The sequence below is a fragment of the Hemitrygon akajei genome, chromosome 27 (assembly GCF_048418815.1).
Source record: "Hemitrygon akajei chromosome 27, sHemAka1.3, whole genome shotgun sequence".
Classification (NCBI taxonomy): Eukaryota; Metazoa; Chordata; class Chondrichthyes; order Myliobatiformes; family Dasyatidae; genus Hemitrygon; species Hemitrygon akajei.
Genome location: NC_133150.1, coordinates 52414393 through 52442294, shown reverse-complemented (window position 1 = coordinate 52442294; position 27902 = coordinate 52414393). Strand labels below are relative to the sequence as shown.

Genomic DNA, 27902 nt, shown 5'->3' with positions numbered 1-27902 from the left:
AATACCTAATGATCGAACCTTCCTAACGAACATTCCATGTGGAACATTGTCAAATGCCTTACTGAAGTCCATATAGACAACATCCACTGATTTACCCTCGTCATCCTTCCTCATAACCTCTTCAAAAAATTCAATAAGATTTGTCAAACATGACCTTTCATGCATAAATCCATGTTGACTGTTCCTCATCAGACCCTGTCTATCCAGATAATTATATATACCATTTCAAAGAATACTTTCCATTAATTTACCCACCACTGATGTCAAGCTTACAGGCCGATAATTGCTAGGTTTACTCTTAGAACCCTTTTTAAACAATGGAACCACATGAGCAATATACCAATCCACTGGCACCATCCCCGTTTCTAATGACATTTGAAATATTTCTGTCAGAGCCCCTGCTATTTCTACACTAACTTCCCTCAAGGTCTTAGGGAATATCCTGTCAGTTCCTGGAGATTTATCCACTTTTATAGTCCTTAAAAGTGCCAGTACTTCCTCTTCTTTAATCATCATAGTTTCCATAATTTCCCTTATGCTTTCACTTAACTTATACAATTCAATCTCCTTCTCCTTAGTGAATACCGAGGAAAAGAAATTGTTCAAAATCTCCCCCGTCTCTTTCGGCTCCACATATAGCTGTCCACTCTGATTCTCTAAGGGACCAATTTTATCCCTCACTATCCTTTTGCTATTAATATAACTGTAGAAACCCTTTGGATTTATTTTCACCTTACTTGCCAAAGCAACCTCATATCTTCTTTTAGCTTTTCTAATTTCTTTCTTAAGATTCTTCTTACATTCTTTATATTCCTCGAGCACCTCATTTACTCCATGCAGCCTTTATTTATTGTAGATATCTATCTTTTTCCTAACCAAGTTTCCAATATCCCTTGAAAACCATGGCTCTCTCAAACTTTTAACCTTTCCTTTCAATCTAATAGGAACATAAAGATTCTGTACCCTCAAAATTTCACCTTTAAATGACCTCCATTTCTCTATTACATCCTTCCCATAAAACAAATTGTCCCAATCCACTCCTTCTAATTCCTTTCGCATCTCCTCAAAGTTAGCCTTTCTCCAATCAAAAATCTCAACCCTGGGTCCAGTCCTATCCTTCTCTATAATTAGATTGAAATAAATGGCATTGTGACCACTGGACCCAAAGTGCTCCCCAACACATACCTCAGTCACCTGACCTATTTCATTCCCTAACAGAAGATCCAACACTGCCCCTTCTCTAGTTTTCCAGTTAATTCTTCTCAGTCCCTGTCTTAGTCTCAGGAGATGCGTCACCCAGGTTCACACTGTCTCAGTCCCACTGCAGTGGGACCGTGAGCCCAGCACTGGACACGGGTAGTCAGTGGGGTTCAGTAAGCAGGGAAACACACAGCATCCACCCTCACCCATTAATTAGGGGTATTTCAGCAACTAAAGAAACCCGAGCCCCTACGTGGCATCTCACTCACCGTACACCTGCAGTCGCATTACTCTCTGAGTCTGTGCTCCTGAACTTGCTGTAACGGTCACCTCATAATCACCAGTGTCCTCTCTCTGTAGATCACGGATTTCCAGGCTGAAGTCCCCGGGATGAAAAGTTATCCGTCGCTTGTATTCCTCAGATCCATAAAACTCAGTGACCTTGTTTGAATATGCCACTATCTTCTTTCTGGGTGATAACAGACTCCACACAAGCTCAGCAATGTTTGGTCCGACTAGGATCCCAGGGTGTAAGGAGACCGAGTCTCCCCGAGCTCCGTTCACAGTGATCGGGGAAGCCCCAGTCCCAGCTGAGGAGACAAGAGGAGACAGTCAGCAGATGAGCTCAGTGACTGGAGGAGGAATCGGACTGGGAGAATCAGAGTTACAAGAGTGGGTGATGGGTCTCATTGTTTGGCTCCCGGCCCTGTGAGAGAAGCAGCCCACCATTCCAACAGTACACGGTAAGCTCAAAGGGGGAACAGAGTGAAGACTCTCTGCATCCGGTCCGGAGGATGGAAGTTGCAGCCTGCAGCCGGATATCAAAGGCAGATCAGGGGGGCACAGGCATGGAAAATGAGACCCAGTCTGGAGAAGGGTTGGGTGGGGTGCTTGGGGAGGTGAACATGTTGAGGGAACATGGGATAAATGGAAGTGTGTGAGTTGTGTGAGGTAGAGAGGGAGCTCGGAGTGGGGCCTCGTAGGGCACATCCACAGATCCCTGAAGGAGGAGCGAGGGAGATGATGAGGCGTTTTGCTGCTGATGGTCTAGGTTCTGTGAACAGGTTGGAGGGGGGAGCGGATGATCACAGCAGTGCGGGTAACAGCAAGTAGAAGGTTTCAGCAGTATGATGAGATGGGAGTTGGGAAATATTTCCACTGATACAGAAGCAGGAGATGACCTTGCTCAACCACCATTCAATCTCACAGCTCATTGACCAGTTGCTAAACTGGAACTCAGGCTGAGTTATTTCTTGCTCCACTTATGTACTGGAAACTAAAGCCCATCTCTGCCTTCCTCACTGTTGTGCAGGAATCCAGGGTCAATCTCTGCCTCCCCCACTGTTGTGCTGGTATCCACGGTCAATCACTGCCGTTCTCACAGCTCTGTTGGAATGATGTAAACAAGCTTGAAGGGGTACAGAGAAAATTGCTGGGTCCGGTGGATCTGAATTATCAGGAAATATTGAATAGGTTATGACTGTGTTGCTGAGAATGTAGAAGATTTAGAGTAGATTTGATGGAGGTATAATGCTATGCTGGAGGTATTTCATTTTAGCAGTTCTGTAAGAACGGTCTGTTCTGTTTGGGTTTGAACTAAGATAGAAGGCTTGTTATTCAACTCAGGAATGTGCCGTCAGCCAATCAGGATCGTGGAATTGGGAAAAGGTTCTGGAGAAAGCTGGGTTGAAGGTTTTTGTTGGTGGGAGCTGGGAGAAGACAGGGGGAAAAGATGGCTGAGGATGCCATCCCTATTGCAGAAGGTGCTTTGTGCAGATGATTGGCTTCAAGAGGGAAGACCCAATTCTCCCATGGGAGAGCCGTTTGTTCGAGATGGATTTTGAGTGACGTTGGGAAGGTGGTGTGTGGTTTCATGCAGACGGATGGCCCAGCATGTCAGTCACGAAGTTCAAGATGATCTCCAAATTAAGTGCAAATTTGAATATTTAAGAGTAATGGGCCCTTTTTTCTGTCCTTCATTTAATAACTGTTTGTTTAAATTAACATTCCTAAATATACTTATTTTTAATTGTATGCACTGTACGATCTGTTATTTCTTGCTGGGGGCAGTAAATCACACAGCATTCACACAAACCAGGGTTTGGCTGCGCGAGACATCCCAAGCTGACGGATTTGACAGGACACAAGTTGTACACACCCTAGATGTATGAAGCCAGAGAATGGTGGGTATATCGGAATCCAGTGGCTGTTGGCGAGGGGCTAACAAGCCAGATTTCCAGAGACACCCAGTATAAGGGGGTTTTAGAGGATTACAAAATTATAAGGGGTAGAGACAGAGTAAATGCAAGCAGGCTTTTTCCACTGAGGTTGTGTGGGACTACAACTGGAGGTCATGAGTTAAGGGTGAAAGGTGAAATGTTTAAGGGCAACATGATGGGAAACTCCTTCACTCAGAGGATGGTGAGAGTGCGGAATGAGCTGCCAGCACAGGTGGTTCATGCAAGCTCGATTTCAATGTTTAAGAAAAGTTTGGATCGGTACATGGATGGTAGGGGAATGGAGTGGTTTGGTCCCAGGGCAGGTCGATGGGAATAGGCAGGTTAAATGGTTTCAGCATGGCCGAGGACCTGTTTCTGTGCTCTATGACGCTATGACCCTATTTGCCTCCATCTGGTCCATATCCTTTTGAACATTTCCTATCAAACAGACAGAAGAGAGTGCAGATTCTGGACTCCAGAGCAACACAAAATGCAGGAGAAACTCTGCATGTTAGACAGCATTTATTGGGACAAATGGACAGATGATGTCTCCTCTCTCATGGTGAAATGGAGACACATCTTTTTCCCTTTCTATGGAGAGAGAGAGCCTGTGGAATGTCGAATACCAGGTGAATGATTAGTCTTTGGGGTACGGCAAGTCTGTGTCTTTATTGATGTTTGAGTGCTCGGTGGAGGAAACTGATGCATTGTTTTTGCTAGTGGGGAGAGAGGGGTTGATATTGCTAGTGGGGGAGAGAGGGGTTGTTTTTGCTAGTGGGGCAGAGAGGGGGTGTTCTTGCTAATGGGGAGGGAGGGGTTGTTTTTGCAAGTGAGGGAGAGAGGGGTTGTTTTTGCTAGTGGGGCAGAGAGGGGGTGTTCTTGCTAATGGGGAGAGAGGGTTTGTTTTTGCTAGTGGGGAGGGAGGGGTTGTTTTTGCTCGTGGGGAGGGAGGGGTTGTTTTTCTAATGGGGAGGGAGGGGTTGTTTTTGCTAATGGGGAGGGAGGGGTTGTTTTTGCTAGTGGGGAGAGAGGAGTTGTTTTTGCTAGTGGGGAGGGAGGGGTTGTTTTTGCTAATGGGAGGGAGGGGTTGTTTTTGCTAATGGGGAGAGAGGGGTTGTTTTTGCTAGTGAGGGAGAGAGAGGTTGTTTTTGCTAATGGGGAGGGAGGGGGTGTTTTTGCTAGTGAGGGAGAGAGGGGTTGTTTTTGCTCGTGGGGAGGGAGGGGGTGTTTTTGCTAGTGGGGAGAGAGGGGTTGTTTTTGCTAATAGGGAGGGAGGGGTTGTTTTTGCTAGTGGGGAGAGAGGGGTTGTTTTTGCTAGTGGGGAGGGAGGGGTTGTTTTTGCTAATGGGGAGGGAGGGGTTGTTTTTGCTAATGGGGAGGGAGGGGGTGTTTTTGCTAGTGAGGGAGAGAGGGGTTGTTTTTGCTAGTGGGGGAGGGAGGGGTTGTTTTTGCTCGTGGGGAGGGAGGGGGTGTTTTTGCTAATGGGGAGAGAGGGGTTGTTTTTGCTAGTGAGGGAGAGAGAGGTTGTTTTTGCTAATGGGGAGGGAGGGGGTGTTTTTGCTAGTGAGGGAGAGAGGGGTTGTTTTTGCTCGTGGGGAGGGAGGGGGTGTTTTTGCTAGTGGGGAGAGAGGGGTTGTTTTTGCTAATGGGGAGGGAGGGATTGTTTTTGCTAGTGGGGAGAGAGGGGTTGTTTTTGCTAGTGGGGAGGGAGGGGTTGTTTTTGCTAATGGGGAGGGAGGGGTTGTTTTTGCTAATGGGGAGGGAGGGGGTGTTTTTGCAAGTGAGGGAGAGAGGGGTTGTTTTTGCTAATGGGGAGGGAGGCGGTGTTTTGCAAGTGAGGGAGAGAGGGGTTGTTTTTGCTAATGGGGAGAGAGGGGTTGTTTTTGCTAGTGAGGGAGAGAGGGGTTGTTTTTGCTAATGGGGAGGGAGGGGGTGTTTTTGCTAGTGAGGGAGAGAGGGGTTGTTTTTGCTCGTGGGGAGGGAGGGGGTGTTTTTGCTAGTGGGGAGAGAGGGGTTGTTTTTGCTAATGGGGAGGGAGGGGTTGTTTTTGCTAGTGGGGAGAGAGGGGTTGTTTTTGCTAATGGGGAGGGAGGGGTTGTTTTTGCTAGTGGGGAGGGAGGGGGTGTTTTTGCTAAAGGGGAGGGAGGGGTTGTTTTTGCTAATGGGGAGGGAGGGGGTGTTTTTGCTAGTGGGGAGAGAGGGGTTGTTTTTGCTCGTGGGGAGGGAGGGGGTGTTTTTGCTCGTGGGGAGGGAGGGGTTGTTTTTGCTCGTGGGGAGGGAGGGGGTGTTTTTGCCTGTGAGGGAGGGAGGGGTTGTTTTTGCTCGTGGGGAGGGAGGGGGTGTTTTTGCTAGTGAGGGAGGGAGGGGTTGTTTTTGCTCGTGGGGAGGGAGGGGGTGTTTTTTGCTAGTGAGGGAGGGAGGGGATGTTTTTGCTCGTGGGGGAGAGAGGGGTTGTTTTTGCTAGTGAGGGAGAGAGGGGTTGTTTTTTCTCGTGGAGGAGGGAGGGGGTGTTTTTGCTAGTGGGGAGGGAGGGGTTGTTTTTGCTAATGGGGAGGGAGGGGTTGTTTTTGCTCCTGGGGATGGAGGGGGTGTTTTTGCTAGTGGGGAGAGAGGGGTTGTTTTTGCTAGTGGGGAGGGAGGGGTTGTTTTTGCTCGTGGGGAGGGAGGGGTTGTTTTTGCTAATGGGGAGGGAGGGGTTGTTTTTGCTAGTGAGGGAGAGAGGGGTTGTTTTTGCTAGTGGGGAGGGAGGGGTTGTTTTTGCTAGTGGGGAGAGAGGGGTTGTTTTTGCTAATGGGGAGGGGGGGTTGTTTTTGCTCGTGGGGAGGGAGGGGTTGTTTTTGCTAGTGAGGGAGAGAGTGGTTGTTTTTGCTCGTGGGGAGGGAGGGGTTGTTTTTGCTAGTGGGGAGAGAGGGGTTGTTTTTGCTCGTGGGGAGGGAGGGGTTGTTTTTGCTAGTGGGGTGAGAGGGGTTGATTTTGCTAGTGGGGAGGGAGGGGTTGTTTTTGCTAGTGGGGAGGGAGTGGTTGTTTTTGCTCGTGGGGATGGAGGGGTTGTTTTTGCTCGTGGGGAGAGAGGGCTTGTTTTTGCTAATGGGGAGGGAGGGGTTGTTTTTGCTAGTGGGGAGAGAGGGGTTGTTTTTGCTAGTGGGGAGGGAGGTGTTGTTTTTGCTAGTGGGGGAGAGAGGGGTTGTTTTTGCTTGTGGGGAGGGAGGGGTTGTTTTTGCTAATGGGGAGGGAGGGGTTGTTTTTGCTAGTGGGGAGGGAGGGGTTGTTTTTGCTAATGGGGAGGGAGGGGTTGTTTTTGCTAGTGGGGAGGGAGGGGTTGTTTTTGCTCATGGGGAGGGAGGGGGTGTTTTTGCTAGTGAGGGAGGGAGGGGTTGTTTTTGCTAGTGGGGAGGGAGGGGTTGTTTTTGCTAGTGGGGGAGGGAGGGGTTGTTTTTGCTCGTGGGGAGGGAGGGGTTGTTTTTGCTAGTGGGGAGGGAGGGGTTGTTTTTGCTCGTGGGGGAGGGAGGGGGTGTTTTTGCTAGTGGGGAGGGAGGGGTTGTTTTTGCTAGTGGTGAGGGAGGTGTTGTTTTTGCTAGTGGGGAAGGAGGGGTTGTTTTTGCTCGTGGGGAGGGAGGGGTTGTTTTTGCTAGTGGGGAGAGAGGGGTTGTTTTTGCTAATGGGGAGGGAGGGGTTGTTTTTGCTAGTGGGGAGAGAGGGGTTGTTTTTGCTAGTGGGGAGGGAGGTGTTGTTTTTGCTAGTGGGGAGAGAGGGGTTGTTTTTGCTAATGGGGAGGGATGGGTTGTTTTTGCTCATGGGGAGGGAGGGGTTGTTTTTGCTAGTGAGGGAGAGAGGGGTTGTTTTTGCTCGTGGGGAGGGAGGGGGTGTTTTTGCTAGTGAGGGAGGGAGTGGTTGTTTTTGCTGGTGGGGAGGGAGGGGGTGTTTTTGCTAGTGAGGGAGAGAGGGGTTGTTTTTGCTCGTGGGGAGGGAGGGGGTGTTTTTGCTAGTGGGGGAGAGAGGGGTTGTTTTTGCTCGTGGGGGAGGGAGGGGTTGTTGCCATGCTGCTGCTTGTGTGTGGAGGGGGAGATGCGGGGGGCTTTGGGGTACTAACGTTTAACTGGCATCCATTCTTTGGGGACTCTGTTTTTGTAGATGGCTGTGATGTATATTGTATACATTTCTCTGACATGAAATGTACCTGTTGATGTTTCAGGTTGAGACTCTTCATCTGGATTGAAGGGAAGTGAAAATGGCTGGTGTAGAGAGTTGTGGCAGGGCTGGGGATGAAGGGAGTGACACGAATGGGCAGGTGATGGGTGGATCCAGGTGTTGGGGGGGTTGTGGGGGAGGTGATAGGCAGATGGGGAAAGGAGTAACACCAGAATCTGGCAGGGGATTGGTGGAAGTGAGAAAGGGCTGAAGATGATGGAATCTGATTGGAAAGGAAGCCGCACACAGTTTAAAGAGAGGGAGGTGTGGAGGGCAGAGGGGGCATTGGGGGGAAGGGTATTGTGCAGGTGATAGGCAGATGGTGAAGTTAGAGGAGGGGAAAGAGATATAGCGAGTGGATCAAGGCAGATCAAGATGTGAAGACAGTGGACAAAGGAGGAGCAGCTTACCTGAAACTGAAGAATTCACTGTTAATCTGACAGTCTGTGATCTTCACAGACATAATATTAGCTGCTGTTTTTCTTGTCTGCCTTCTTATCAAGTACCTTTCACAGCTTCCCTCCACCATTCATGATTTTATAAAAGTCTACAAGGCCACCTTCGGCTTCCCAAGCCCCGGAAGAAAAATGTCAAGTCTATCCAGTCCTTCCTTCTAACTCAAGAGCCAGATCCAGAGGGGGCCATGAGAAGGCTTTGGCAGACAAGATGAAGGAAAGCCCCAAGGCATTCTACAAGTTTGTGAAGAGCAAGAGGATGAGATGTGAGAGAATAGGACAAAACAAGTGTGACAGTGGAAAAGCTGTGTATGGAACCAGAGGAGACAGCAGAGGTACTTAATGAGTACTTTGCTTCAGTATTCACTATGGAAAAGGATCTTAGTGATTGTAGGGTTGACTTACAGCACACTGAAAAGCTTGAACATGTAGATATTCAGGAAGAGGATGTGCTGGAGTTTTTGGAAAGCATCAAGTTGGCAAAGTTACCGAGACCAAGCCAGATGTACCCCAGGTTACAGTGGGAGGTGAGGGAGGAGATTGTTGAGCCTCTGGTGATAAACTTTGCATCATCAATGAGGACGGGAGAGGTTCCGGAGAATTGAAGGGTTGCGGATGTTGTTCCATTATTCAAGAAAGGGAGTAGAAATAGCCCAGGAAATTATAGACCAGTGAGTCATACCTCAATGGTTGGTAAGTTGATGGAGAAGTTCCTGAGAGGCAGGATTTATGAACATTTGGAGAGGCATAATATACTTGGAATAGTCAGCATGGCTTTGTCAAAGGCAGATCATGGCTTATGAGCCTGATTGAATTTTTTGAGGATGTGACTGAACACATTGATGAAGGTAGAGCAGCAGATGTAGCGTATATGGATTTGAGCAAGGCATTTGATAAAGTACCTCATGCAAGGCTTATTGAGAAAGTAAGGAGGCATGGGATCCAAAGGGATATTCCTTTGTGGATCCAGAACTGGCTTGCCCACAAAAGGCAATATGTGCTTGTAGATGGGTCAAATTCTGCATGGAGGTTGGTGACCAGTGGTGTGCATCAGGGATCTGTTCTGGGGTCCCGACTCTGAGTGATTTTTATAAATGACCTGGATGAGGAAGGTATATAAAATTATGATGGGTATAGATAGAGTGAATGCAAGCAGGCTTTTTCCCTGAGGCTAGGGGGGGAAAAAAAACAGAGGACATGGGTTAAGGGTGAAGGAGGAAAAGTTTAAAGGGAACAGTTGGGGGGGGCTTCTTCACACAGAGAGTGGTTGGAGTGTGGAATGAGCTGCCAGATGGAGTGGTAGATGTGGGCTCACTTTTAACATTTAAGAAAAGGTTGGACAGGTACATGGATGAGAGGTGTATGGATGGATATGGTCCAGGTGCAGTTCAGTGAGACTGGCAGAAAAATGGTTTGGCACAGCCAAGAAAGGCCAAGAGGCCTGATTCTGTGCTGTAATGTTCTGTGGTTCTGTGGGAGGGATGTGTTAGTAAATCTGTTGATGACACAAAGGTTGGGGGTGTTGTAGATAGTGTGGAGAGCTGTCAGAGGTTACAGCAGGACATTGATAGGATGCAAAACTCTGCTGAGAAGTGGCAGATGGAGTTCAACCCAGATAAGTGTGAGGTGGTTCATTTTGGTAGGTCAAATATGATGGCAGAATATAGTATTATTGGTAAAACTCTTGGCAGTGTGGAGGATCAGAGGGATCTTGGGGTCTGAGTCCATAGGACACTCAAAGCTGCTGCGCAGGTTGACTCAGTGGTTAAGAAGGCATACAGTGCATTGGCCTTTATCGATTGTGGTATTGAGTTTCAGAGCTGAGAGGTAATGTTGCAACTATATAGGACCCTGGTCAGACCCCACTTGGAATACTGTGCTCAGTTCTGGTTGCATCACTACAAGAAGGAAACTATAGGAACGGTGCACAAGAGATTTACAAGGATGTTGCCTGGACTGGGGGGCATGCCTTACAAGAAAAGGTTTGAGTGAACTTGGCTTTATCTCCTTGGAGCAAAGGAGGATGAGAGGTGACCTGATAGAGGTGTACTAGATGATGAGAGGCATTAACCATCTGGATAGTCAGAGGCTCTTTCCCAGGGCTGAAATGGCTAACATGAAAGGGCATATTTGTAACCATATAACCAAATAACAAGTACGGCACAGAAACAGGTCATTTCAGCCCTTCTAGTCCATGCTGAATGCTTACTCTCACCTAGTCCCACTGGCACGCACTCAGCCCATAACCCTCCATTCCTTTCCTCTCCATATACCTATCCAATTTTTTTTTTGAAATGACAAAATCGAACCTGCCTCTACCACTTCTACTGGAAGCTCGTTCCACACAGCTACCACTCTCTGAGTAAAGAAGCTCCTCCTTCTGTTACCCCTAAACTTTTGCTCCTTATCTCTCAACTCATGTCCTCTTGTTTGAATCTCCCCTACTCTCACTGGAAAAAGCCTATCCAAGTCAACTCTATCTATCCCCCTCATAATTTTAAATACCTCTATCGAGTCCCCCCTCAACCTTTTACACTCCAAAGAATAAAGACCTAACTTGTTCAACCTTTCTTTGGAACTTAGGTGCTGAAAACCAGGTAACATTCTAGTAAATCTCCTCTGTACTCTCCCTGATTTGTTGACATCGTTCCTATAATTCAGTGACCAGAACTGGACACAATACCCCAAATTTGGCCTCACCAAAGCCGTGTACAATTTTAACATTACATCCCAACTCCTATACTCAAAGCTCTGATTTATAAAGGCCAGCATACCAAAAGCTTTCTTCACCACCCTATCCACATGAGATTCCACCTTCAGGGAACTATGCACCATTATTCCTAGATCACTCTGTCCTACTGCATTCCTCAATGCCCTACCATTTACCATGTATGTCCTATTTTGATTATTCCTACCAAAATGTAGCAACTCACTCTTATCAGCATTTTAAGGTGCTTGGAAGTAGGTACAGAGGAGATGTCAGGGGGAAAATTTTTTATGTAGAGAGTGGTGAGCGCGTGGAATGGGCTGCCAGCAATGGTGGAAGAGGCGGATACGATAGGGTCTTTTAAGAGACTTCTGGATAGGTAGATGGAGCTTCAAAAAATAGAGGGTTATGAGTAACCATCAGGTAAGGACATGTTCGGCACAGCTTTGTGGGCTAAAGGGCTTATGTTGTGCTGTAGGTTTTCTATGTTTCTATGTCTATGTAAATGTGTGATTTTGAATCCAATAGGGAAATGTTGAATTAGGGTATAGAATTGAAACATTCTTGTGGTTTAACTTAATCACATTCTTGCTTGTATTTACAGATGATCATATGTATCCATAAAATAGTTCTGAGAATTTTCCAGTAAATATGGCACAGTTGCTTCATATATATTGGTTTTCAGTAGCAGTTGTTTGCTACATATCTCTTGCTATATTGTAGGTTAATTGTTATGAATTGTTATACCCTAGTCTGAGTATAAGCCACAACAACTTTTTTGATTGTTTTTTTCTTTATTCTTTTAATTATTATTTTGCTCTTGTAGCCCTTAACAAATTGATTGTAACCAACGTTTTAATGCTTTATTTTTGATTTCCAAAGAACCTTTGGATCGCAGTTCAATCATGATCCAACAATAGGGTGACATGGAGCTCATCTTTCAGCGTGCAAGGTATTCATGTAAGAGTCTGATAACTTTTGTAATAAACACACACAAAATGCTGGAGGAACTCCCTGCTGATTTCCTCCAGTATTTTGTGTCGATCCTGCCTGGCCTGTTGAGTTCTTCCAACATTTTCTGTGTGTTCCTTGAATTTCCAGCATCGGCACTCTTGTAATAGCTGTCATTGAGCCTGGTTAGATGTGTCTGTCATGTCTGCTGTCATATGGGAGAGGGGAATCACACACTCAGCGATTCCGGAACAGCATCTTCCCCTCTACCATCCGATTCCTAAATGGACATTGAACCTTCGGACACTACATCACTTTCTTTAATATACAGTATTTCTGTTCTTGCACTTTTAAAAATTCTATTCAATATACGTATACAGTAATTGATTTACTTGCTTATTTATTATTATTATTTGTATTTTATTTTATATTTTTTCTCTGCTGGATTATGTATTACATTGAACTGCCGCTGTTCAGTTAACAAATTTTCACATCACCTGCCGGTGATAATAAACCTGATTTTGCAAAGAGAGAATATCCAGTGTCATGGTGTGCACTGAACCCAGATACAAATGAACAACAAAATCCCTTTTGTGCTCTAGGATTTTCTGTGTATCTATGTTTCAAACCCTTCAGTCCGAATAACACCTCCATAAATGCATTCTGCACCTTTTCAATTTAATGACATTTTTCCCTATGCCTCGGTGATCAGGACTACACACCATAAGACCACAAGACCATAGATATAGGAGCAGAATTAGGCTATTTGGCCCGTTGAGTCTGCTTCACCATTTCATCATGGTTAATTGTTTTCCCTTCACCCCAATCTCCTGCCATCTCCCTGTATCCTTTCATGCCCTGGCTAATCAAGATTTTATGAACCTCCACTTTTAATTTATCCAATGACTTGGCCTCCACAGCTACCTGTGGCAATTAAGTTCCACAAATTCACTACTCTCTGGCTGACGAAACTGCTCATCATCTTCATTCTAAATGGATGTCTGTCAATTGTCAGGCTGTATGCTCTGGTCTTAGAATCCCTCACCATAAGAAACATCCTCTCCGCATCCATGTTATCGAGGCCTTTCAACATTAGATAGGTTGCAATAAGTTCCCCTTCGTTCTTCTAAACTCCAGTGAGTACAGGCCCTGAGTCATCACATGCTCCTCAGATGAAAAACCTTTCAATCCCAAAATCATTTTTGTGAGTCTCCTTTAAACCTTCTCCAACATTCGCGCATGCTTTCTTAGGAAAGGGGCCCAAAGCTGCACACAATACTCCATGGGAGGCCTCACCAGTGCTTTATAAAGCCTTAACAACACCTAGGTGGTTCACATCTACATCAGTTTTAACATGATATCCCAACTCGTGCACTCAGTGATCCAACTGATGAAGGCAAGTGTGAAAAATGCTTTCTTCATTATCCTGTACTGCTGCCACTTTCAAGGAGCTCTATCTTTGTACCCCTCGCTCTCTCTGTTCTACAGCACTGTCCAAGGCTTGCCTTTTGCTGTATATATTATGGTCTGGTTTAACTTCCCAAACTACGACACTTTGCACTTATCTGAGTACACGAAGTAGACAGAGCACCAAGCGAAATGGTGTCATAACAACAACCAATCCCTCAATGCCATCAAAACAAAAGAGTTGTTCATTGATTTCAGGATGAAGCAGTATACATACTGCATCAATGATGTAGAGGTTGTGAAGGTTGAGACCTTCAAGTTCCTAGGAGTGAACATCAACATCCTATCCTGTTCTAACCCTGTGGACATAATGGACAAGAAAGCTCACCAACTCCTCCACTTCTGTAAGAGACTAAAAGTCTTTTGGCATTTTCCCCTCTCTGAGTTTTAATGAACTAAAGGAAATATCTTATCTGGATGTATTACTACTTGGTATGGAAACTTCTCTGTTTATGACTGAAAGAAACTGCAGATAACCGTAGACTTGTCTCAGTTTATGATGGAAACCATCCTCGCCTCCCTAAACTCTGTTTACATTTCTTGCTGCCTCCATAAAGCTGCCAACTCACCTCAGACATTCTCTCTTCACCACAATCCACCCCCTCCCGCTCCAAATCAGGCAGATAATAAAAGCCCAAAAAAGCATGTCACCAGGCTAAAGGACAGCTTCTGTCATCAATATCATTATATCATCACCATGTGCTGTGTTGTATGATGTGGGTGATCATGGTTTTTGACCGTGATTGTTCTTGGCAATATTTTCTACAGAAGTGGCTTGCCATTGCCTTCTTCTGGACAGTGTCTGTACAAGATGGGTGACACCATCCGTTATCAATACTCTTCAGAGACTGTCTGCCTAGAGTTAGTGGTCACATCTCCAGGACTTGTGATATGCACCAACTGCTCATCTGACCAACCATCGCCTGCTCCCATAGCTTCACGTGACCCTGATCAGGGCCGGGGGTGTGGTCGCTTACCAGATGCAACAGTTTACCCAAGATTCACCCGCAGGCCAATGGAGGGAAGGAGCACCTCACACCTCCTTTGGTAGAGACGTATCTCCACCTCGCCATTCACCAGCTTCCATAATACTGTTATCAGACCTTAGAGCAGTCTCCAGTTATAATAAAATTACAGCTTGATCTCACAATTTACCTCGCTTTGACATTGGCCACTATTGCCCACCTGCACTGCACTTCTCTGTAAGTGCAACACTTTATTCTGTATTTTGTTATTGTTTTTCTTTTACCATCTCAATGCACTTGTCATGAACTGAGCTGTATGAAGAGTATCCAGACAAGTTTTCACATTTGTACCTGTAACAATAATAAACCAATTTACCAATTTCTCCACAATGAATACAAATGTGCAGTATTCATTTCAGACCTCACCCATCTCCTGTGGCTCCACACAGAGATGATCACATTTTTCCTTATTATCTCCTGAGTGACCCTTGCTCTTAATTTAATTGGAGAATATTTTAGGATTGTCTCATCTGCCAATGCTGTCCTTTTACCCTCCTGATTCCTTCTTGTGTTTTCCTACATCCCTTTTACTCCTCAAGCGATTCACCTGATCCCAAACTATACTTCATTGTTTTTCTTTACCAAAGCCTCAATATTCCTCTTCAACCAGCATTCCCTAACCTTACAATTTTTTTCCTTCACTCTAACAGGAGTATACTCTCTCTGAACTCTCATTACCTTTATTTCCTACAAGGCTTTCACTTGTCAGACTTCTCAAAATCAAAGTTCTGCGATAAAATTTCCACTTTGCCAAAAGTTTTAACTGCACTCAGACCTCGAAATAACACTTCATCCAGTACGCTAGTCTCCACACCCTCAACACTCACTCATTGCTCTCTGCCACCTTCGCAGCCTCACACCAGCACCGAAAAGCAGCTGCCGCCATCCCAAACCCAAACAGCCTCTCCTGGTCAACCACAGCCAGTTCTTGTATAATGTCTTCAGAATTAGTCTTGTCCCAATATAGGAATGTACTGGCAAGCTGGATGGAACCTCAACCCACATGGATAACTTCACTCACATCACCACTGAAGAGGAGAAGATATTCTTATTACTGAAAATTCAGAAATAATAAGGGGGTGATAACTTTGGTGGAATTCTACTATTAGCCTCTAGTCTGTGGGAATTACAGGACCAAATATGTAAGGAGATCACAGATAAGTGTGAAAGAACAACTAGATTTCAATGGTCAGCATTCTTAATTTCCATAATATTGACTGGGACTACCATAGTGTTGAAGGTTTGGATGAGTTTAAATTGGTTGTATCCAGAAAAGTTTTCTGAGACAATTTCCCCTGGACAAAACACAAGCCATTAGCCCTAAGTGTTACATTTGTGGGGGCTCAACCAGGATATAATTCTGTGGATGCTGTGTGACTACTCTGCTTAAATAAAATACAGTTTGAGATGGTGGCAGCTGCTTTTCGGTGATGGTGTGAGGCTGAGAAGGTGGCAGAGCAATGAGTGAGTGTTGAGGGTGTGGAGACTAGCGTACTGGATGAAGTGTTATTTCGAGGTCTGAGTGCAGTTAAAACTTTTGACAAAGTGGAAATTTTATCGCAGAACTTTGATTTTGAGGCAGGTACAGATATGGTGCTAGTGCAGATGAGTGAGGACATAACACGGGTGGAGTTGCCAGAGGAGACTGGCATCCCTGGAGAGGCGGGGCCATGGCACATGCAGAGTGTGGTGGAGGGAGGGGCCAAAGCTCAGCGAGCAGAGTTGCTAGCAGCTTGGGGGGGGGGAGGAGATTTTAGGGAACGGATTCTTTCGATGCTGCAGGATGAAGGGAAGGAGTGGTCAGATTTGGAAAAGTTGGTCTGTTCCCGTTCCACAGTGAAAGGCGAGAGTTCTGAGTTGGCCTCTGCACTTACCTCCTTGGCGAGAAGGGTAGAGGGGCCCCGCCAGAAGATAAGAGTTTTCTTGGGGATAACACCCACTCCTAAGGGTGAAGAGGATTATGAAACATGAGTAGAGCAAACGTCGCAGTTGTTAAGTGGGAGGACTCTGTCAACAGAGTGAGATCCTCAGTTGTAGCCCCCGGTGGGAATGGGAGAGGAGCCAGCTCCACCTGGCAACTGATAAAGGAGGTGGTGGCCGAGCTGAGGACTGACGGGACGGTAGGGAGGGCTCCCCCCCCCCCCCAGAGGATGGACAGCATAGGATGCTGTGAATAGCGGGAGGTCTGTGAGAAGAGAGGCAGCTGGTGATGTGTGCTATAACTGTGGGGAAGAGGGGCACTTCCGGAGAAACTGTGAGAGGCAGGGGGTGTGCTATAACTGCGGGGAGGAGGGAAATTTCCGGCAGGAATGTGAGCAGCTGGAAGCCTCTAGGAGGGCGAGTCCCCAGGTATCCAAGAAGAAAGAGATGTCAGGAAACTTAGAGAGGACGCTGTGAGGGAATGGCCTGATGTCTTTTGGGGAACACGTTCCCAGCAATGAACCAAGGAACTCCTGAATTCAAAAGAATCAATTCCGGAAGGATTAGTGCGACCCCACTCTAGCATGTCGTTACAGATCGAGGGAATATATACTAAAGCCATACTCAACAACGGGTCGCAGGTCACGCTACTATACTATTCGTTTTACAATCAGTACTTAAAGCATTTGCCATTGACCCCATGTTTAAAAATGAGAGCCATTCTCATGAAAGTCAGTGAACATAAGTAAACATTTTTTTGTAAAAGGGCACAGATTAGACACAAAATAAAACTCCATCAGTACTGTCTTATTGAACAGTCTGGGCAGCCTTTACAAATTCCAGTTGCTCCCTCTGACACTCACCAGATTTGGTGTTTTCACAGATGTCTCCCAGCCAGATCTCTGTTGTTTCATCACTGATGGGGTTCCAGACCTCACATGTGTACAGGACTTCATTGACCCCTTTCTCCTCTCCATGTTGCTGGAGGTGATAGTGGCTGCCACTTCCCGCAGCCTCTCCTCCCCTCCACCACCTGAAGCTGATGGAGCTGCCGGAATCTGCAGAGCAGATCAAGGTGATATTGCAAGTCTTGGCGGTGTACTGAACCTTGATGTCTGTACCTGACACACGATCTGATGTTGAGACAGAAAAAAGAAATGTGAATTAAGAAGATCCTTATGGACACCTTTATCCCCAACTCCTGCATTCCATCCCAACAGAACCAAATGGAATTTAATCCAATCCCAACTCATTTCCAACCCAACAGTTTAACTCTTCTCTCACCCTTCAGTTCAGACAGTTACTGCTGGAGGAAGTTCCCACAAGTGTTACACCCTTTTTCACAACAGTTACTCATAAAGCTCCATCATGTCTTGCTGATGTCTCTGTGTTCCAGGAATTTGCTCCAGTTCCATTTCTTTGTTCAGTAGAAACTTTCTGTTAGACCATTCAGCCCCTTCCTGTCTGCTCTCCCATTCAGCAATATCATGCCTGATTGCCCTCCACCTCGTTTTCCTGCACCAAACTCACATCCTTTAATTCCCTTGATATCCAAAAGCCATCCACATCTACGTTGTATACCCCATGTGACTGAACTTCTGTAGTCCTCTTCAGTAAAGAGTTGTGGAAATTCACTGGCCTCTGGGTGTGATTTTTCCAGTGTATTTCTTCCTCTCTTAGACTGGAGTAGCTGACCTCATATTCTATCACTCCAGCCAGGGGTCCATCCTGTTGAACCCTATGAGGTGTTTGGATGTTTCAGTGTGATCACCTCTCACCCCCTCAGTTTCCAGTAAACACCACCATAGAAGGCCAACTCTCAAATAATGATGAGTCAGAGCCTAGGAGTGAGGTAAAGAGCCTAGCGATGTGTTGTCATGACAGCCATCTTTCTCAATGTCAGCAAAACAAAAGAGTTGGTCATTGACTTCCAAAAGTTGGGGGGGATGGTGTGGAGAGTGAGGATAGGGAATGTTGCACACAATCCTTAACCTCAATAGTGCTGAAGCTGCGATGGCTGAAGTTCCCAGGACTGAACGTCACCTATAGACAGTCCTCGTCAAACTCAATAAAGGTTCAAAGGTTCATATGATCATTAAAGTATGTGTGTACAATACAACTCTGATATTTGTCTACTTCAGAGAGCCACTAAATACAGAAAGAAATGGTGTTGATGAATGAAAAGCCATCAACTCTTCCCCAACACAAAAAAAGAGAAGAAACATAAGTCACAGTCCCCAAAAACCCCCCTTTCCCACAGCACAAAAAAGCGACAATAATCATTCCCAACACCTCTCACCCACAGAAAAGACCAGCGACAATAACAGTTCCCGACCCTCTCACTCGCAAAAATTAACTGCAACAATAACAGACCCCAGCCCACTCACTTGCAGAAAAGAAGAGCACTTTAACAGACTAAACACCATTGGCATGCCCCCTTTATCCAGCTTTTATTGATGCATCATAGAAAGCATCATGGATGCATCACACTTGTTATGGCAACTGTTTTGTACGTGACTGCAAGAAACTGCAGAGAGTTGTGAACACAACTAAGTACATCATGGAAACCTGCCTCCTCTCCATGTACTCTTGTCTGCAATTCACTTACAACAGAGAAAAGACACCACGCCAGAGATTAGAACAGTCATAAAGTCAGAGAAAATTACAGCACAGTAACAGCGCTTTGGTCCACCTGCTCCATGCCAAAGTCATTTAAACTGTCTACTCCAATCGACCAGTGCCGGGAACATAGCCCTCCATACAGTACCATCCATGTACCTATCCAAACTTCTCTTAAATGTTGAAATTGAGCTTGCATGCACCACTTCTGGTGACAGCTCATTTCATACTCTCATGATCCTCTGTGAAGAATTTTTCCCTCATGTTCCCCCTAAACTTTTCACCTTCCACCATTAACCCATGACCTCTGGTTGTAGTCCTACCCAACTGTAGTGGAAAAAAAAGCCTGCATGCATTTACTCTATTTATACCCTCATAAGTTGGCATCAATCAATCAAATCTCCCCTCATTCTTTTACATTCCAAGGAATAATGTCCTAACCTGTTCAATTTTTCCTTATAACTCACGTCTTCCAGACCCGGCAACATCCTTGTAAATTTTCTCTGTACTCTTTCAACATTATTTACATCTTTCCTGTAGGTAGGAGACCAAAACTGCACATAATTCTCCAAAGTAGGCCTCATCAACATTCTATGCAACTTCAACTAACGTGGCAACTCCTGTACTCAATACTTTGATTTATGAAGGCTAATGTTCCAAAATTCTTCTTTACGACCCTATCTACCTCTGACACCACTTTCAATTAATTAAAGACCTGTATTCCTAGATCCCTTCGTTCTACCACACTCCCCAGTGGCATATCATTCACAGGGTAAGACCTACCCTGGTTGGTCCTACCAAAGTAAAACACCTCACACTTATCACATTAAATTGCATGCGCCATTTTTCAGTCCATTTTCAGCTGGTCCAGAATCCGCTGCAAGATCTGATGGTCTTCCTTTCTGTCTACTACATCCATAATCTTGATGCCATATGCAAATTTGCTGATCCAGTTAACCACATTATCATCCAGATCATTGATATAGATGGCAAACAACAATGGACCTAGCACAAATCCCTGCAGCACTCACCTTGTCACAGGCATCCAGTCGGAGAGGCAGCAATAGCTGATTAATTCAGCCAAAACAATCTATGACCTCTGATGTCCTCTGGCAGAACAAGGAAAGTCAGAAATACAGAGCATCGGCAGCCGTCTGGATGATGTAGACGGGGCAGCCAGCAGGATCTATCAATGGATCTGATCAAGACATTGAGAACACTGGACTCTCACTGTAACTAATTGTATTGTTAAGTGTCGACTCTGTTTCTCCGTGATACTAAATAAACTCCCTGCTTTCATTACAGAACTTGGGTCCATGCTTTTCAGGTCAGAATTAATTGGGAGTTCTTGGTGAGACTATTTAGGTGTCCTCTGTCTCACTGAAGTTGTAACGGATGAAGAGGGGTAAATGCCCTAAGTTGGTAAAGTTACCAAGTGACAGCAATGATCACGGCGACTGGGAGCGGGTGTGAAGTAGTCAAGGAGAGAATCTGCCTGGAGTGAATCAACAGTGGTGAGAGCCACGAGGATATTCCACCTCATGGGGTAGAGGGTGGAATCTAGAATGAGGACACAATATCAGAATAAGTGTCTGCCCATTTCACACAGAGACGAGGAGTTGGGGGTGAGTGGAACAGGAAGCAAAGTGGAGCTGAGGCTGTCATACCAGCCCTGACAGGAGTAGGCACGAGGGGCAGAATGGCCTCCTCCTCCTATTTCTCATTTTCTATGTTATCCCTCCAATGGGAACCATTTAACCCTGGGGTGGAAGAGAGAACATTTCTCAGCCAAACTCAAGGTGAATGTTGCTGGCTGAGATTATTTTCAATGATTCACTGGTTCAATTTAATATCAGAGAATGTACACAGTATACAACCTGAAATTCTCACTCTTCACAGACATCCCCAAAACAGAGGAAATCCCCAAAGAATGACTGACAGAAAAATGTTAAAACCACAAAGCCCCCCACCCCCCTCCCATGTACAAGTGGCAGCAAAGCATAAACTCTCCCCCCCTTCCCGTTCCACCCACATTCCAGCAGGAAGCATCAGCCCCACACACCATCAGGCCAGTGATAACAAAGCCCCCAAAGAGACCATGATCTAGGTCCATCAAAAACTACAGTTCACATACCAGCACTTCAACATGCCACAGAGAGAGAGAGGTGTCGCCCCTTCCACAGGGAGAGAGGAGACCAACAAACAGCTCACTGTTTCGATATTACAGTCTACAGTCTACTTTGAATGTAATGTTACTGTTAGAGTAAGTCAGGAACCATATTGCTGCGTGTGAGTGTGCTGTTGTGTCCGTGTACTGTGTCACTCACTGGGACACTATATTCAGTGGAATGAATACACAGGGTCTCACTCAGCACAGCACAGCATGAAGGCTGAGGAATAAACACCTTGCTGAGCTCAGTCCTCAGTCTGGGAAATTAACAAGCAGTGCCCTGGGAAACTGATGGAATTACTGGAATCCCTGAACATGACAGACCAGATCTCCAACTGGGGATACAGTGACCCACAGACCATTCACCCCCTCTACAGACCTTCCCACCTTATGGGTCCATTGTTCAGTTCAGGGCTCCCATGTGTCAAGCACAGAAACAGCAATGGAAAGAGGCCATTCAGCCCATCTTACTGATCACTGTGCTGTCCTGAGCTAGTCTCATTTTCCTCCACACCTTTCATCCATGAACCTGTCCAAATGGTTTTTAAACACTCAATTTGTAAGCACATCTTCCATAGTCCACCCCGAGTGCTGATCTCCTCCAGACTCAGTGTAATGAGGGTCACCATTAATTCTCCTCAGTCCCTGTATTCTCAGGGGATGTGCTGGGTGTGTCCCCCAGCCTCACACCGTCTCAGTCCCACTGCAGTGGGACCATGAGCCCAGCTCTCGACACGGGCAGTCAGTGGGGTTCGTTAAGCTGGGGAGCACACAGGATCTGCCCTCACCCATTAATTAGGGGTGTTTCAGCAACTGAAGAAACCCGAGCCCCTCCGCGGCGTCTCACTCACCGACAACCTGCAGTCGGATTTCTCTCTGAGTCTGTGTTCCTGAGCTTGCTGTAACGGTCACCTCATAATCACCAGTGTCCTCCCTCTGTAGATCACGGATTTTCAGACTGAAGTCCCCGGGATGAAAAGTTATTCGTTGCTTGTATTCCTCAGATCCGTAATATTCACTGTTCCTGTTTGAATATGTCACTATCTTCTTTCTGGGTGACAACAGTCTCCACACAACCTGAGCAACATCCGGTCTGACTGTGATCCCAGGGTGTAAGGTGAACGAGTCTCCCTGAGCTCCGTACTCAGTGGTAGGGGAAGCCCCAGCTGAGGAGACAAGAGGAGACAGTCAGCAGATGAGCTCAGTGACTGGAGGAGGAATCGGACTGGGAGAATCAGAGTTACAAGAGTGGGTGATGGGTCTCATTGTTTGGCTCCCGGCCCTGTGAGAGAAGCAGCCCACCATTCCAACAGTACACGGTAAGCTCAAAGAGGGAACAGAGTGAAGACTCTCTGCACCTGGTCCGGAGGATGGAAGTTGCAGCCTGCAGCCGGATATCAAAGGCAGGTCAGGGGGGCACAGGCATGGAAAATGAGACCCAGTCTGGAGAAGGGTTGGGTGGGGTGCTTGGGGAGGTGAGCATGTTGAGGGAACATGGGATAAATGGAAGTGTGAGAGTTGAGTGAGGTAGAGAGGGAGCTCGGAGTGGGGCCTTGTAGGTCACGTAACAGATCCCTGGAGGAGGAGTGAGGGAGACGATGAGGAGGGAGGGAGACGATGAGGAGCGAGGGAGATGATGAGGAGCGAGGGAGATGATGAGGAGCGAGGAAGACGATGAGGCGGTTTGTTGCTCATGGCCTAGGTTCTGTGAACAGGTTGGAGGGGGAGCAGACAATCACAGCAGTGCGGGTAACAGCAAGTAGAAGGTTTCAGCAGTATGATGAGATGGGAGTTGGGAAATATTTCCACTGATACAGAAGCAGAAGATGACCTTGCACAAGTTCTGGCACCCTGCAGGCCACAGGTTCCGACACCTCCAGCTCTAGATCCAGCTCGGACGAGTATCCTGACCCTCTCCAGACTGGGACCGTTATTATTGCCGTTAAGTCCTACCGCTCGTCTTATTCCTCTTCTACCCCGTATCCTCCCCGCAACTCCCAACCTTCCCTCCACTCCTCATCCCTCCTCCATTCCTCTGATCCCACATCCTCCCCTCAGCCCGCTTTCCCTGAACATCCCAAACCCCCTCTCCCTCCTGAGACCTCCCACACTTTACCCTCCTCTGACCCCGCCCCAACCCTTGCCATGTCTTCACCATCTCCTCTGACCTTCCCCTCTCTGAGGCAGTGTGTTCTGTCCTCAGCAAGGGCCTCACATTTGTCCCCCTCCATCCACACCTCAGTGAGTTCTGTGCCCACCATGATGCTGAATTCTTCTTCTGTCGCCTACATCTCTGAGCCTACTACTTTAACAAGGATTCCCCTCCCTCTATTGATGACCCTTTCTCCCATCTTCAACCCTCCTCCTCCTCCTGGACACCCCCACCGGGCCTTCTACCTGCACTCGATCTTTTCATCTCCAACTGTTGCCCAGACATCAACCGTCTCAACTTCACCACTCCTCTCTTCTGTTCCAACCTCACTCTCTCTGAACACTCTGCCCTCCACTCTCTCTGCACTAATCCTAACCTCACCATGAAACCCGCAGACAAAGGTGGTACTGTAGTGGTCTGGCGGACTGACCTCTACTGCACTGAGGCCAAGTGGCAGCTCTCTGACACCTCCTCTTACTTACCCCTGGAACAGGACCCCATCAAAAAACATCAAACCATTGTCTGCCATACCATCACTTCCCTTATCAACTCCGGAGACCTTCCATCCTCAGCCAAAAAACTCATAATTCCCACACCCCGCACTGCTCGGTTTTACCTCCTCCCCAAGATCCACAAGCCTGGTAGGCCTATAGTTTTGGCCTGTTCCTGCCCCACTGAACTTGTATCTGCCTATCTGGACTCCATTTTGTCACCTAGAGTTCAGTCCATCCCCACCTACATCCAGGATACATCCCATGCCCTCCACCTCTTCAATTACTTCCAGTTTCCCGGTCCCAACCGCTTCATACTCACTATGGATGTCCAATCCTTAATCACTTCAATTCCTCATCAAGAAGGCCTCAAAGCCCTCCACTACTTTCTTGACAATGGACCTCACCAGTTCCCCAACACCACCACACTCCTCTGGTTGGCGGACTGGTACTCACACTTAATAACTTCTCTTTTGGCTCTTCCCACTTTCTTCAGACCAAGGGTGTAGCTATGGGCACTCGCATGGGCCCCAGCTATGCCTGCCTCTTTGTGGGTTACATGGAACAGTCTATGCTCCAAATCGATACTGGTACTGCTCCCCAACTTTTCCTCGTCAATTTCATCGACTTTGCCTCTAACTTTCAACCTGTCCTCAAATTCACTCGGTCCATCTCGGACACTTCTCTCCCCTTTCTCGATCTCTCGGTCTACATCTTTGGAGACAGACTGTCCACTAACATCTTCTATAAACCCGCTGACTCTCATAACTACCTCGACTATACTTCTTCTCACCCTGCCAAATGTAAAAATGTTGTTCCCTATTCCACCACATCTGCTCCCAGGATGAGGCTTTCCATTCCAGGACATCTCAAATGTCCTCTTTCTTTAAAAATCGTGGTTTCCATTCTGTCATCATCAATGATGCCCTCACCCGCATCTCCTCCATTAAGCGCACTTTGGCCCTCACCCCATTCTCCCATCACCACAACAGGGACTGTGTTCCCCCTGTCCTCACCTACCACCCCACCAGCCTCCGGATCCAGCATATTATCCTTTGCAACTTCCGGCACCTTCAACAGGACCCCAACATGAAGTACATCTTTCCCTATCTACACTTCTCCACTTTTCACAGGGATCATTCCCTCTGCAACTGCCTGGTCCACAAGTCCCTCCCCACAGATCTCCCACCTGGTGCTTATCCGTGCAAGCGTAAGTGCTACACCTGTCCCTACACCTCCTCTCTTGCCACCATTCAGGGCTCCAAATAGTCCTTCCAGGTGAGGCAACACTTCACTTGTGAGTCTGTTGGGGTCGTCTATTGCATCCGGTGCTCCCGGTGCAGCCTCCTCTACATCGGTGAGATCTGACGCAGATCACCGCTCCGTCCGCCACAGGATCTCCCGGTTGCAACCCACTTCAACTCTGCTTCACGTTCCCATTCGGATATGTCTATGCATGGCCTCCTCTACTGCCATGACGAGGCCAAGCTCAGGTTGGAGAAGTAACACCTCAGATACCGTCTGAGTGGTCTCCAGCCCCTTGGTATGAACATCAAATTCCCCAGCTTCCGGTAATTACGTCCCTCCTCCAACCCCCATCCCACTTTCTCTCTGCATCCTCTTCCAGCTGTCTATCACCTCTCTCGTGATTCTGTCTTCTTCTACTACCAATAGTGCTTTCCCCTTAGATTCCTTCTTCAGTTATCTGCCTATCCCCTCCCTGCTTCCCCTCTCCCATCCCTTGATCTTTCCTCTTATTGGTTTTTCACCTGGCAACTACCAGCCTTCTTCCCACCCTCCCCCCACCTTCTTTACAGGGCCCCTGCCCCCTCCTTCTTCAGTCCTGACGAAGGGTCTTGGCCCAAAACATTGACTGCTCATTTCCACGGATGCTGCCCGACCTGCTGAGTTCCTCCAGCTTGTTTGAACGTGTTGACCTTGCACAACCGCCATTCAATATCACAGCTCATTGCCCTGTTGCAATACTGGAACTCAGACTGAGCCATTTCTTGCTCCACCTACGTACTGGAAACTAAAGTCAATCTCTGCCTCCCCCACTGTTGTGCTGGAATCCAGGGTCAATCTCTGCCTCCCCCACTGTTGTGCAGGAATCCAGGGTCAATCACTGCCTCCCCCACTGTTGTGCAGGAATCCAGGGTCAAACTCTGCCTCCCCCATTGTTGTGCAGGAATCCAGGGTCAATCTCTGCCTCCCCCACTGTTGTGCAGGAATCCAGGGTCAATTTCTGCCTCCCCTACTGTTGTGCAGGAATCCAGGGTCAATCACTGCCTCTCCCACTGTTGTGCAGGAATCCAGGGTCAATCACTGCCTCTCCCACTGTTGTGCAGAAATCCAGGGTCAATCTCTGCCTCTCCCACTGTTGTGCAGGAATCCAGGGTCAATCACTGCCTCTCCCACTGTTGTGCAGGAATCCAGGGTCAATCTCTGCCTCCCCCACTGTTGTGCAGGAATCCAGGGTCAATCTCTGCCTCCCCCACTGTTGTGCAGGAATCCACGGTCAATCACTGCCTCCCCCACTGTTGTGCAGGAATCCAGGGTCAATCTCTGCCTCTCCCACTGTTGTGCTGGAATCCAGCGTCAATCTCTGCCTCCCCCACTGTTGTGCAGGAATCCAGGATCAATCACTGCCTCCCCCACTGTTGTGCAGGAATCCAGGGTCAATCACTGCCGTTCTCACAGCTCTGTTGGAATGATGTAAACAAGCTTGAAGGGGTACAGAGAAAATTGCTGGGATCTGAATTATCAGGAAATATTGAATAGGTTATGACTGTGTTGCTGAGAATGTAGAAGATTTAGAGTAGATTTGATGGATGTATAATGCTATGCTAGAGGTATTTCATTTTAGCAGTTCTGTAAGAGCAGTCTGTTCTGTTTGGGTTTGAACTAAGATAGAAGGCTTGTTATTCAACTCAGGAATGTGCTGTCAGCCAATCAGGATCGTGGAATTGGGAAAAGGTTCTGGAGAAAGCTGGGTTGAAGGTTTTTGTTGGTGGGAGCTGGGAGAAGACAGGGAGAAAAGATGGCTGAGGATGCCATCCCTATTGCAGAAGGTGCTTTGTGCAGATGATTGGCTTCAAGAAGGGAGACCCAATTCTCCCATGGGAGAGCCGTTTGTTCGAGATGGATTTGAGTGACGTTGGGAAGGTGGTGTGTGGTTTCATGCAGACGGATGGTCCAGCATGTCAGTGACAGAGGAGTTCAAGATCATCTCCAAATTAAGTGCAAATTTGAATATTTAAGAGTATTGGGCCCTTTTTTCAGTCCTTCATTTAATAACTGTTTGCTTAAATTAACATTCCTATATATACCTATTTTTAATTGTATGCACTGTACGATCTGTTATTTCTTGCCAGGGACAGTAAATCACACAGCATTCACACAAACCAGGGTTTGGCTGGGCGAGACATCCCAAGCTGACGGATTTGACAGGCCACAAGCTGTACACACCCTAGATGTATGAAGCCAGAGAAAGGTAGGTTTATCGGAATCCAGTGGCTGTTGGCGAGGGGCTAACAAGCCAGATTTCCAGAGACACCCAGTATAAGGGAGTTTTAGAGGATTACAAAATTATAAGGGGTATAGATAGAGTAAATACAAGCAGGATTTTCCACTGAGGTTGTGTGGGACGACAACTGGAGGTCATGAGTTAAGGGTGAAAGGTGAAAAGTTTAAGGGCAACATGAGGGGAAACTCCTTCACTCAGAGGATGGTGAGAGTGTGGAATGAGCTGCCAGCACAGGTGGTTCATGCAAGCTCAATTTCAATGTTTAAGAAAAGTTTGGATTGGTACAGGGATGTTAGGGGAATGGAGTGGTTTGGTCCCAGGGCAGGTCGATGGGAATAGGCAGGTTAAATGGTTTCAGCATGGCCTAGGACCTGTTTCTGTGCTCTATGACACTATGACCCTATTTGCCTCCATCTGGTCCATATCCTTTTGAACATTTCCTATCAAACAGACAGAAGAGAGTGCAGATTCTGAATTCAGGTGCAACACAAAATGCTGGAGGAACTCTGCATGTCAGACAGCATTTGTTGTGAGAAATGGACAGATGATGTCTCCTCTCTCCCGGTGAAATGGAGACACATCTTTTTCCCTTATTAGGGAGAGAGAGAGAGAGCCTGTGGAATGTCGAGTACCAGGTGAATGATTAGTCTTTAGGGTACGGCAAGTCTGTGCCTTTATTGATCCTTGAGTGCTCGGTGGAGGAAACTGATGCATTGTTTTGCTAGTGGGGGAGGGAGGGGTTGTTGCTATACTGCTGCTTGTGTATGGAACGGGAGATGGGGGGCTTTGGGGTACTAACGTTTAACTGTCAT

At 46.9% G+C, this 27902-nt stretch overlaps 1 protein-coding gene across 1 annotated transcript in view; it reads right to left on the bottom strand.

The window, feature by feature from the left end:
* The window catches only part of LOC140717401 (SLAM family member 8-like), a 289812-nt gene that overhangs the window by 198190 nt on the left and 63720 nt on the right, over positions 1 to 27902 (bottom strand). Inside the window, exons 4-6 of the mRNA XM_073030948.1 lie at positions 21773 to 22087; positions 16996 to 17265; positions 1470 to 1790 (exon numbers count right to left, since the gene is read on the bottom strand). Coding sequence (XP_072887049.1) covers positions 1470 to 1790; positions 16996 to 17265; positions 21773 to 22087 — 906 coding nt within the window. The remainder of the gene's footprint in view (positions 1 to 1469; positions 1791 to 16995; positions 17266 to 21772; positions 22088 to 27902) is intronic.